A 13,765-nucleotide genomic window follows, 5' to 3' on the forward strand; every position below is an offset into this window, starting at 1 on the left:
AACCAAGCTAAATCTCTATTTCAGAAAGTTTGCTTTCTATTTCAAGTTTGCTTGATTTGATTCCTTGCTCTGCTCACAGGCACTGTGTAACAGAAAAGGTGACCCACACATGTTTGCCCAAAGACTGCAGAAGAGTAGCCAACCATCAGACTTAGTCTAAAGTGAATGAGCCTGTTTCACTGGACTAAGCAGATTCTCACACCTGATAGCAAACCCTACCAGGTTGTTAAGAATGATGTTCATCCTCATTAAAACTCTTAGAAAGAAAGTTTACAGACAACTGAACTAGTGCACATACCTAAGAAGATCTCTAAGACTTCCTCGGCTCTTCAATAGTTGAAGTTGTATTGAATTCTTGTTCAACTTACCCCCAAGGTTAAGATAAATGGGGGATGGAACAACTATATACAGGCTTAGCATTTGGCATTAGTATACAGTAGTGTTTTTGTATAGGCTGAAGTCTACATCAGCTGGAATTAATATAATTAAATATAATGTTGACAGGTTATGACATTTGCCTATTAAGACACTATACAAACATTCCAATAATTTGCTGGTTTTTGAGTTTGTGAAAAATAAATGAAACAAAATCTCAGGGGATGTTGCTAATGGTGTAACTGGAAGAGAGGTTTCAAAAGCACAGGGTTCAGGAAATAACAGTCAAAGAATAATGCATTCAAAGCCAAAACATATAGAGTGGTAAATGAATATTTAGTACTTACCACAAGACTGCTGTCTAGAGACAGCCTTTTTCCAAAGTCCCTTTTCTCGAGCTGTCTCTTTCCCTCCATGGACGAAGTTATTTATTTTCTTTTGTGACTTATAAGAATCCCTCGTCTGTTTCCAGGGTCACTGAAAAGAGTGAACATGTGTTTTACTATCCAAGTGCACAGTGTTTAGACCTTTGTTTTCAACTGTCTAACCAGAAACAAGCATTGAAGTCAAAATATACCTAGTCCCAAATAATAAGTATAGAACTGGGCTCTCTCAATTCAAAAGACCACTCCGTGTTACAAATGTCAGAGTCGTCTTTATGGCGGCCCCTGTGTTTTTATAGGTTTTGCTAATGGAGTTGGGGAATGGGTTTGCAGGTTGAATCAGCAGACTGTGGAAAAAAGCAAACAGTCTCCGTTTCATGCCACACTTGCTCCACACCCGTCCTCTCTCTATCAGCCAGAATCATTCTGTTACTGTGCACATCGATGCTGTCTGCAAATTCCATGAGATCAAACCAACAAAACCACGCTCCATAACCCAGAGTTATTGAGCTCAAGGTCCAATGAAGGGAAACTGAAACATGAACCTTGTTGTCAATATTTAATTTAAAAAATATGTAATTTAAAAATATTTGAGGAACATTGTAAGATACATTCCTCTGGGGATAGACTGATTCAAAATGAATGGTGGGTGATGTAATTACTGTCAATGAGTATTTATAGAACACTCACTGTATTTTTACCATATTAGATATAGTTCAGCCCCGAACTCCACTGAGATTGCTTTTTCTAGAATGATTAAGTATTCTGGTTAATAAGGATTCATCATATATGTTAAGTGCTAGCTTCCAATTTTCACAAAGATGAAAAAGGCTTGAAATAAAATAAATGGGTTACAGTCCAGGATTTTTTTTTTTTTTTTCTTTTGAGACGGAATCTCGCTCTGTTGCCCAGGCTGGAGTGCAGTGGCGTGATCTCGGCTCACTGCAAGCTCTGCCTCCTGGGTTCACGCCATTCTCCTGCCTCAGCCTCCTGAGTAGCTGGAACTACAGGTGCCCACCACTACGCCAGGCTAATTTTTTGTATTTTTAGTAGAGACGGGGTTTCACTGTGTTAGCCAGGATGGTCTCGATCTCCTGACCTCGTGATCCGCCCACCTCAGCCTCCCAAAGTACTGGGATTACAGGCGTGAGCCACCATGCCTAGCCCAGTTCAGGGTTTCTTATCCACTAGCCAAGTGACCTTGGACAAGTCATTTAACCTCTCGGAAACTCATTTTTCTCAACTACAAAACATGATGATAGCCATCAAATGATGTATGGGAATATGATTTAGATGCCATAAATTACAACTCATATGTAAGGTATAATTACCCACAGATTACATGTAAAAACAGTTAACCTGAAATATTAGTCAACATAATTCAACATATCCTTGATGATTCCAAAGGCACTTTGAGGTATAGAAGTTACTCATAATCCTTGTAAATGAACATAGCCATCGTACTGCTGATGCAGAAGAGATGAAATACAATGTTATACCAATTAATTCTTTAATATAATTGAAACGAAATATGTTCCACAACTCTCAGTTACTGCAAGTCTGACCTGCATCAAACAGGCAGGATTTCATGGCCCATAGGATGTGGGCTCTCTCTCTTGGTTTCTTCATCAAGAGGGTTGAGACAGCGGTGCCTCAGATGGGGAATGCCCAAACTATAGTCAATCATGGGAAACTGATGGGCTCCTGTTCCAGCTTAGGCTTCTTCCTCCACCTTAGTCATTTCATCTCTTACTTTCGAGAACACCAATTTTAATACATCACTTGTCCACTCAGAGACTCTTAAGAGTTCAATCAGAATTTAGGATAAAATCCAAGTTTTTCAATATCATTCTCTAAAATTCTAGGCAGTATTTTTCAGAAAAGAAGTTAGTTCTGTATACTGCTGTAGGCACAACCCCTAGTCAACTCAAATTTTTTTGGGAGGCTGCCTTTTCTACTTTCAGCTGTTCCTGCCCACTTTGTAGCATCCCCCCTCCCCCAGTCTCAGCGACTGTATACACTGGTAGTTCAGAACACCCTCTGCAATAATTAACCAGCTAGCGACTACTCAGGCCCTCATATTTCCCTCTCCACCAAAAACACACCCTAAGTCTTGATCCCAAAGAGCATGGGAGTTTGATAGCTCACAATAGATTGTGCTTTGGCCTTTAGCACATATGCACTGAGGGCCTACTATATGGAAGACAGTAGGAATACCCTAGGAATACTGTATGGAATACAGTCCTTACATGTTACTGACACAGTTATGTACAAGAAAATCCAAGTCCCGATTTTTGTGGAACTCATATTTTAGTGAGGCATATAGAAAACAAGCAAACAAACAAACAGCTCCAAACTGTGGTAGGTACAGTATGAAGCAAATAAACCCTAGCAGGTGGAGAAAAGTGCCTAGTGGCCGGGCGGGGTGGCTCGCGCCTATAATCCCAACACTTTGGGGAGACTGAGGCAGGCGGATCACCTGAGGTCAAGAGATCGAGACCATCCTGGTCAACATGGTGAAATCCTGTCTCTACTAAAAATAAAAATTAAAAAATTAGCTGGGCATGGTGGTGTGCACTTGTAATCCCAGCTACTCGGGAGGCTGAGGCAGGAGAATTGCTTGAACCCGGGAGGTGGACATTGTAGTAAGCTGAGATTGCACCACTGCACTCCAGCCTGACTGATGATAGAGAGAGACTCCATCTCAAAAACAAACAAACAAAAAAAGTGAAGCACATGAACAGGGATAGCTTTTGGATCGAGTGGTTAGGGTAGAAGCCAGCCATGTAAAAGATGGGTAAAGATCATTTCAGGTAGAGGGAACAGCCTTTCATCTGGGAAGGAATCGGAAAAGAACTTTGTTAAGAGAGGACCTCTGAGATCCGGCCACTGCACTCCAGCCTGGGCGACAGAGCGAGACTCCGTCTCAAAAAAAAAAAAAAAAAGAGAGAGGACCTATTTCTTAGGAAGAAAATAGCCAGGAAGAGAATGTGTGAAAAAAGTGCTGAATTGTAGGCAAAAACTGCAGAGGCTTGGAGGCTAATGTATCTCTCTCAGCTCTTATTCTAAACACAAAAGTTAATCTTAGGTTTTAAATTTCCTACCTTACTCCCTACTAGCAGGTAACATTCAACAAATTATTTAACCTATTTAAGTTTCCACGCTTACTCTATGCGACAGCATTAATAATAGGACCTTCTTCATAGTAGGGTTTTGTGATGATTAATGAGACAAGTCATTGAAATAGTTAGGCTGGGGACAGATACATGTAGGTAAGACTTAAATATTAGATATATAGATCATCCCTTCTGGAAAATATGATTAAACTCATTAAGAGCAACTCTAGCTACTAAATTCTATGCTTCTTCTTAGGCAGATGAGGCTGTCATTTTGGGAAATGGGGATCATTTTGATAGTTCTCAAATAGCCTAATGTGCCTATGTGGAAAGCTGATTCAGTAGCTTCCCAAATGGATTTGGTCAATTTCTTTTCATATTTTATGGTACCAATAATATAGGCAGATATAATATTCAAGTTGTTTAGCAACAATATGTCACAAGCGTTAGCCAATCATAAAGGTACAGTCCAATCAGGGTTGACAATGGCAACAAGCAGTACAATTAGACCAGTGTATCCTAGCCAATTCCCAGCCTAACTACACATACTGGCCCCACTCCAAGAAGGTGAAAATTTGTGAGTCAGACCATAAAACAATCATGGAAAGGGTCAGAGTAAATTTATCCAAGTGGATCAAAGGAAGACTATCTAAAAGAAACAAAATGGCAACCAGGATGCAGTAATATGAAAAGGGACTTCATTAACAAAGAAAATATCAAAAAGGCTGAAACACTGTATTTATTTCACTATTCAGAAAAGACTACATACATCCAGCAGAGACGGCAGATCCAGGGGGGAAATGAGTATATCATATCCTAAAGATGCCTGGGATTACCTGGGCCATTTGTACCATCCATCTAACTCAACTAATTCAGAGACTAGGGTGATCAAGCAACCTTCCAATGTTATTTGATTCCTATGTAGTAACACAGAAGAAGAATATGCTGACCAGCAAATACAAATAGACAATCTTTTGAAAAATTCCATTTCTAGTGCAAACTAAAAATGACAATTTGACATCTGACTCTTTATATTTATTATTTATGTATTTGGTTAGTACATTAGTCAGCTTGGGCTGTCATAACAGAATAACACAGACTGAATGGATTACACAACAGACATTTATTTTCTGCGCTAGCAGAGCTGGTTTCTGGTGAGGCCTCTCTCCTTGTCTTGCAAATGGACATCTTCTCACTGCGTCCTCACATGGCCTTTGCTTTGTGTATGCACATCCCCGAGTCTCTTTCTCTAAGGACACCAGTCCTAGCACGTTAAAGACCCACACTTACGACCTAATTTAACCTTAATTGCCTCCTTAAATGCCCTATCTCCAAATACAGTCACATTGGGAGTTAGGGGTTCAACGTATGAAATTTGCAGGAGACGTGGTTCAGTCCATAACAGTTATTTTCAGTCAGGTTTCAAATCATATCTGAGTGTTCTATTAATCAAATTCCTAAGTCTAAAACACTAAGGGAAACCTCCGAGTGGTGGTGGTTATGGTGGCTGCCTCCAGACTCCACGCCTCTCTGCTTGTTATGTGACCGTTGGACCTTACTGCCCCCTTCCCGCCTCACCTTGCCCTGCTGTACTCTTCTCTGTGTTGTGCACGTACGGGTGCAAACATGATGAAGACTTCTTGGTCAGTGTGTTAACGTTGAATTCTGCCAATGGGAGGCAGTGAGAGGAGATTAGAAGGCAGTAGGAAAGAAGAAGCCATTCTGCTTCCAGTCTAGCAGAACAGCATCAACAGCAGGTGAATGCAGGCTCCAGCAACTTCTGTGATTCCTCCAACAGGTCAGCTAAGAAAGGGCATCAGCAACGCCCCAGTCTGTGAGCACTGCCACCTTATCCCTCTGGCTTCGCCAGCCCTTTCAACACCTGTATAAAAATCCCTGCATTAGATCCCTTTTTGCTTGAAACATCTACAGTAATTTCCTTTTTCTACACTTGACAATGTTTGATGCACAGCCCATGGAGATGCCTTTGGACAGGCAGCAAGCCTTCCTTGGGAAATACCTGGATTCATTCTTGTGAGTCTTCCGAAATAATCGGAATTATTTTCTAATAAACACTAAGCCTCTAGAGAACAGAGACAGCATTTTATGTTCTGTGTTCCCCTCGGCAGTATAATGCCTAATGCACAGCAACATGAAGAGCATTTGCTGTTTTCATGAATAAATGAATGAATGAACGTTGACAGCTGTCTTTGTGAACATATAAAGAGCAGGTCAAAAATACAATTTTGTTTAGTAAAGAAATACTAGACATATTGACAAGAGTGAGGTTGATTTTTCAGACAAGCATATTCGGACACACCCAAGCCCCAAAGAAAACATTTTGTCTTTATTTTAAAATGTCACCAACCTAAAAACTGTTTACCTGCACCTACAGTGAGCCATAACCTAGTAGTGTTAATGTCTTTTCTATGTCTTCCAACATCTCTGGTTATAAAAGAATACACACATTCCTCAGAGCAATGGGTTGGAAGCCTCGCCTTCCTTCCATGGCGAAGAAAACAGTCATGGAGTTGAAGGAAGACAGGAAATTAAGCACCCTTTTATTGACTGATAGTTTTTTTTTTTTTTTTTTTTTTTTTTGAGACGGAGTCTCACTCTGTCGCCCAGGCTGGAGTGCAGTGGCCGGATCTCAGCTCACTGCAAGCTCCGCCTCCCGGGTTTATGCCATTCTCCTGCCTCAGCCTCCCGAGTAGCTGGGACTACAGGCGCCCGCCACCTCGCCTGGCTGGTTTTTTGTATTTTTTTAGTAGAGACGGGGTTTCACTGTGTTAGCCAGGATGGTCTCAATCTCCTGACCTCGTGATCCACCCGTCTCGGCCTCCCAAAGTGCTGGGATTACAGGCTTGAGCCACCGCGCCCGGCCTGACTGATAGTTATTGATACTAATCTTCCCTTCCCCCTCACATACACCCATCTCTAGTTGGTGAAAATACTTCTACTCAGTATCTGTGGAAATCTAAGTTGACCTTAATAACTCTTTTTTAAATTTTTCTCACAGTTAGTAATGGCCTTTTCATGCTAGACATATTTTCAATCTTTCTAAAGATGTCAGTAAATTCTATTTTCTGCTATACTTTGTTAACAGGCTGTATAATTTTCAAGAGAGTAACAAAACCACACCATCGAATAAAATCTCAAAGGCATATTCCCTCACATACACACAGTAACACACACACATACACACTCACTCACTCACTCAGATACACACTCACACCTGATCTAGACACCACTTTCTCCATCTTAATTTCTGCCTTTCTGATTCTGCCATTTCCCATCTCTGCTTTGATATATTAATTGTATTGCCAGAAGAAATGGAGAAAAATAGTAATGTCAAAAGGGCTCTCTTGCTTAGGCATTAGAAGATTTGGTTCCTAGCTTTCTTTGCCATGTAAATTTGAATAATTCCTAACTTCTGTGAGTTTACATTTTTTATGCCTTTCTCACCAGGTCATTGTGAGGTTTCAACGAGATAATGCACGAGCAAGCTTTTCCACATCTAAATTCAAGATGTTTTCTGGTCAGCTTCATTAAGCAACAAACAATGCAAAATATAATTGTTTGCAGCCTCATAAACATCCAGAGAACAGAGACTGTGTCAAATTCATTGTTATATTCCCTGCAGCATCCAACACACCAGCTCCCACACGGTAGGCATGCAAAGAATAACTGCACAGTAGAGCACATCAAGGACAAATAATGAACACAGTAAGTTTCCTGTCATTGACAAGGCAGTTCCATGGGTTTCCACCCTGGTTGCACCTTAGAATAACCTGGGGAACTGTTAAAAAATATCAATGCCTAGGTCCCACCCAAGATCACTTGAATCTTTGGGGTGTAGGCTCCAGGGATCAGAGTAACGACAGACAGGGTTGGCAACTATCATTTAAGAGCTTTGTTGCATGTTAGTTGGAGTCACTTGGGAAGTCATTAAGGCCCATCCCCAGATGGAATAAATCAAGATCTCTGGGGGTGGGAGCCAAACATTATTATTTTAAGATTCTTGAATATTTCTAAGGTGCAGTCGATGGAGCACCAGTTTGGGAAGGTGAAGATGTCACTCTTTTCTTGATCTCCGTCCTTTTCTCAAGGGCTGAGGACACACATGATTGTTGGTAGCAGCAACGGCCTTTCCTTAGCCACCACCATCTCAACAATTTTTAATCTGCAAATGCTGACCCCAAAGGAAAGAAATGTTAGATACAAACAATTTGGATAAATACCTTTATCCATATCTCCACTCTCAGGCTCATCATTCAACATTAAGCTGCTTAAGCTGATCCTTCTTTTCATTCAGAAAACATTGTTGACTAAAGGTAGAAATATTAAATCTAGATTCCAAGTTAATGTACATATATCATAAAACCTCAGAGTGAGGCCTTCGCATAGAGGGAAAGAACTTCAAATGGCAAGGCCAATGTTGCCAAAAACCATGACTCAGATGCCCCCAAATCCATCGCCTCCTTTCTTCCCACTGCTCTCCATGTGTACCTGTACCTAGCTCTCTTTTCAAAGCACTACCAAATAGAATGTTTGAAACTCCAGTCCTCTTTGTATTGAAATCTTTTTATTCTGATTTATTAAGTCCATAGAAAGGAAAGCACTGGCTTTCTGTATGCTTTAAATATAGCAGTCTCCTTTTGGAAGATATATCAGCTCAATAACTTTCTCCTATTGATACATCTATTTGTGGCATAAATGGGTAAGGGTGTGTTTGTGCATGCTTGTGTGTATGTGTATGTGTTGAGTGTGCATCTGTGCATGTGTATGTGCATGTATGAGCATGTGTGTACATGTGCATGAGTATATGAGTGTATGTGTGCATGTGTGTGTATATTCACATGCACTCTGACTTAACAAAACTACCCCCACACAGAAAAGTGTTGTGCCCATTCTGAATATGAATATAAAAACATGCCAAATGATGCAATTTTCAAACATAAAATTTTTTAAAATCTTACCAGCCCCCTGAAACTGATTTAGAAGAAGATTAAATGCTAACAAATTTCCCAAATGTGGTATTCATCCTTGCCAGATAAATTAGTGGCTGGAAATAATCTCAGAGAGACATGACAACCCTTTTCTTTCAAGTGGAGGAAAATTCTGCCTGATGTTGAAAATTGGTTCTAAAAAATGGTTTCCTATATTCATGTTCACTAAACATCTCACTAATAATCCTCAGTAGCTTCCGGTTGATGGTTTAAATGCCAGACAGGCCCCTAAGAATCACTTTCCCATAGGTCCGTTCTCAGATAAATGGCTAAGGTCAACACAGAGAACTCAGGGAGCTGAGTTCTGGAAGTCTGAATCTGGAAATCTTGTCTATTTTTCAACATGCAGCTCAGTGAACTGGAGCAGTCAAAAAATTGCTATGAAACTGAACTAAGTTCCTTAGGAAAAGAGGTCAGAGAAAGCTGTTAGTACCTCCAAAACTTCCAATATTCAGTAATTTCTCTCATTATTAAAACAAATTATTGAGATACAATTCATACATCATAAAATCCATCCTTTTTAAGTATACAATTCAGTGTCAACCCTTCTAATACCAGTATTTATTCATTTGCTGCAGAAACTGGGGATTCTGTCTCATTCTCAGTGGGGACACAAAGAAGTTTCCTCATCACTGCTTGAGGCTTCATCAAGCCTGCTGTCCCATGTCACCATCATCTTAGGTAGCAGCATCCCGGACAACCCTGAGTTCACATTCTCCAGCTGCCACTTACAAGTTCTGCGACCTTGAGCAACTTATTTCACATCTCTTAGCTCTAGTTTCCTCACTGATAAAATTAAGATAATAACAACAATCTCCTTAACAAGGTAACTCTGGGGATTAAAATGATTCCTGTTTTCAAATACAGGAGTAGATAATCTGTTGGTATAATCACTCAAAAGAGTTCCATTCATTCAAAATTAAGTAATATGTATTCTATACCTATTTTGTCCCAGGCCTTGTGTTAGGCCCTGAAGATTGAAAGGAAAACAAAAGAAGAAGGGAGGAGCAGAGAAAGGGAATGAGGAAGGGAAGGGAAGGGAAGGGAAGGGAAGGGAAGGGAAGGGAAAAGGGGAAGGAGGAAAGGAAGGAGGAAAGGAAGGAGGAAGGGAAGGAGGAAGGGAAGGGAAGGGGGAAGGGAAGGGGGAAGGGAATGGAAGGGGAAAGGGGAAGGAGGAAGGGAAGGAGGAAAGGAAGGAGGAAGGGAATAGGGAAGGGAAGGGAAGAGAAGGGGAAAGGGGAAGGGAAAGGGGAAGGGAAATGGAGGGAAGGGAAGGGAAGGAGGAAGGGAAGGGAAGGAGGAAGGGAAGGAGGAAGGGAATAGGGAAGGAAAGGGAAGAGAACGGGGAAGGGGAAGGGGAAGGGAAAGGGAAAGAGAAATGAAGGGAAGGGAAGGGAAGGAAGGGGAGGAAAGGAATACATGTCCTCAAATTTCAAGGGGACCTAAAATCTAAGAGAGGGAGATTTATATATTGATTAGTAAAATGCAAGGTAAAATAAACATGTGAATGAACAAATGAACAAGTACATGAGTTGAGCAAGAAGGATTCACTTTTTCTTGAGCTAACCCTGGAGGACTTGCCTTTATTGTCATTCCTGGTGTTGCCAGCTGATTTCCAGACACAAACTATTGCTAATCTTCAATGTATGAACTAAGAACGAAGAGACAGAATTGCATGCGCTTAGACCAGGGTGAGCATTTTAGCTCTGGCTGCTCTTCTCAAACCATCTGTTCCTTCTCTCCCACTCTTCCTTTGTAAAGATCTCCCCCTGCACCACCGCTCTTTATTTCTTTCCTCTGATTCTTCTCCATTTATTGCTTTAAAAAAGGTTTATAATACATTACATAAAATGTCTACATGTTGCCTGTGAACTCTTAAAGGGAAGGTCAGTATAGAAACAAAACAGATAAATAAATTTTATAAATAAATAAATAAAGTGTACACGTAACTCCAGTGGATTGGAAGAATATGTAAGTGGCTAGGGAAAAGAATTTTCACACTGTGTCATCTGCTAACATTAATGAGTTAATTAAATTAGAAAAATTCCACTGCCAAAAGCAAAAACATCCAAATATGTGGGATGCTGGGGGAATTATAGACCATGCTACTAAATGCATTCTGTTCGAGCTTACTTTTTTTTTTTTTCCTTGAGCAGGCTGTGGAGAGCTACACTTAAAAAGCCATCCAATTTCAAAAGAGTATTTTCCATCTGGGGCCAGTTGGGTAGAATATGCTCTAAACTCTGCAAAGCCTGCTGAGAGACAACACAACTTGTTAAGAAAACTGTTTATGAAAAGGGATGTTTTTTGAAAATCCAGCAAAAGGTTTAACTATGATGTCCCCACACATTGCAGAATTCATTATTCTCCATTGAATGTCTTTGCGCAGAAGTGAAACACCAAAATGACTCAGAAAATGAATGTAGTACAATAAATTGGAAGCCAGTACATTTTTACTAAGGCCCTAGCTGGTAATTAGAATATTTCCAATTACCTAGGAGCTTTCTTTTTTCACTTTAAAAGGTTACTCATTCTTCATGTATAGTAATCTCCCTCCACCCACCCACCCCCCAAAATAATCCTGATGTGAAATGCTAAAAGCCAAATCAAGATTAAGAAATTAAACTTTAAAACCAATTAACATGCTGAAAACAATAGGAAGAATTTTTAATAAACCAGAAAATATAGAATGACATTAAAGATGTCCTAAGTAATAACAACTGCCAAAATGAAATGTATGAGAAAAATCTCTAAGATGTTTATCTTTTTCTATTCAATGTTTAATTAAATTGAGACTGACATTCATTTGTTGAGAGGGTGGCAGGCTAAACTCCCTCAAAAAGGTAAAACAAGGCCAGGCTCGGTGGTTCATGCCTGTAATTTCAGCACTTTGGGAGGTCAAGGTGGGAGGATCACTTGAGCCCAGACATTCAAGACCAGTCTGGGCAACATAGTGAGACCCCTGTCTCTAGGAAAAATAAAAAACTAGCCAGATGTGGTGGCATGTGCTTGCAGTCTCAGCTACTTGAAAGGCTGAGTGAGGCAGGAGGACTGCTTAAGCCTGACGTTGAGGCTACAATGAGCTGTAATAATGCCAGTGCACTCCAGTGTGGGTGACAGAGTAAGTCCCTGTCTCTTTTTTTTTTTTTTTTTTTTTTTTGAGATGGAGTCTAGCTCTGTCGCCCAGGCTGGAGTGCAGTGGCGCGATCTCGGCTCACTGCAAACTCCGCCTCCCAGGTTCACGCCATTCTCCTGCCTCAGCCTCCCGAGTAGCTGGGACTACAGGCGCCTGCCATCTCGCCCGGCTAGTTTTTTGTATTTTTTAGTAGAGACGGGGTTTCACCGTGTAGATCAGGATGGTCTCGATCTCCTCACCTCGTGATCCACCCGTCTCGGCCTCCCAAAGTGCTGGGATTACAGGCTTGAGCCACCGCGCCCGGCCGTCCCTGTCTCAAACAAAACAAAACAAATGGTAAACTAGTCAATGACTACCCACTAAAACAGACAGCTAAAAAGTAGAGTTAGGTTTTACACACACATATATGTGTGTATATAGACATATATATATATATATTTATACTATGCATATATACATACATACATACAAGTGTATATACACACACATATAGTCATTTCTTTTCTTCTGCTTAGCATTTCCACCTAGTTTTGAGCAACAAAAGTCAAAACTTCAATTACTGGGCCTTTTTTTTCCTCCATGTGGTAGGTTGTTTCTTTTTATTCAGGCTTTGAAGGCTCAGGAATAAAAGGAGATCTATGGGTATTTGGACAGACCAGTGCTTCTCAAATGCATGCAAAGGAATCACTTGCAGATCTTGTTAAAGTACATATTCTGATCTACTAGGGCTACAGAAGAGCCTGAGAGTCTGCATTTCTAACGAGCTGATGCTTCTGGCCTGTGGGTTGTACTTCAATAGCAAAGGATCTGAAACTTAAAACAGAGAACTTATCTATGGACACATAACAGCGGAATTCCAAGCACTTTCTCATAAAGCTATGTACAGCCAGCCAGTTCTTATGATGACTTAGTTCTTCGCAGAATCCCAGATAATTCATGGACTATGGCTTAGGTTTTGCCCCATGATTCTTGTGCTAATATTTGTTACAGCTTATATCTTTTACAAAGAAAATAAATGCATTTAATATGGTATAAATTTTTTAAAAAATAAAAAATTATCTCATAGATTGGCCAAGTTCTACAACATTTCAAAGGCAGTAACTAGGAGGGTATAGGCTGTGGAAACTTTCTCACAAGAGAAGATGTGGAAGAAACTCGGGATTTTTTTCCTTGAGTAAGAGAAAAATTACATTTGCTATAGGGAACAGAGCTATGGACAGTGGGTGAAAATCCAAGAGACAAATTGAAACTTTCTAGGCTTTCGAGACAGCCAAAAGTGAGAGGAGCGCTTCTAAAAGACAATGTGACCCATTTGTCACTGGAAGAGGCAAGAAGAGGTGGGAGCAAGACCTGTCTTAGAAGCAGTAACCGTACTGGTGGGTAGGTGAAGAAGGTGAAGAGTATAATACAAAAATTGTATGCCTTTACTCTCCCTCTTTCTACTCTTCTCCCCAGAGATGCTTTTAACAGTTTTTCTATGTGTTTACCTATATACAAATATATATTGATTTTTCTCTTTCTATATAAGTGGCATCGACATCTATTGTTCCATGACTGCATTTGTTCACCTGATATATTCAATACACACGGGCCTAATTAAGTTTTTAGAGCTTCATAGTACTATAGAACAGATTGTCAATAAATTGCTTATTAACTTATGGGCAGAAATTTAGATAGTTTTTTGTGTTTTCTGATTTTAGACCATTCCGCCATGAGCAAGTCTCTATCTGTTGTGCCTGTGTGAGT

General features: G+C 40.3%; 1 protein-coding gene across 1 annotated transcript in view; it reads right to left on the minus strand.

Annotated features, from left to right (window-relative positions):
- The window catches only part of NCKAP5 (NCK associated protein 5), an 836,097-nt gene extending 835,306 nt beyond the window's left edge, over positions 1–791 (minus strand). Inside the window, exon 1 of the mRNA XM_023195916.1 lies at positions 723–791. Coding sequence (XP_023051684.1) covers positions 723–791 — 69 coding nt within the window. The remainder of the gene's footprint in view (positions 1–722) is intronic.
- Positions 792–13,765: the final 12,974 nt, after the last annotated feature.

This window comes from Piliocolobus tephrosceles, chromosome 11 (genome assembly GCF_002776525.5).
Source record: "Piliocolobus tephrosceles isolate RC106 chromosome 11, ASM277652v3, whole genome shotgun sequence".
NCBI lineage: Eukaryota > Metazoa > Chordata > Mammalia > Primates > Cercopithecidae > Piliocolobus > Piliocolobus tephrosceles.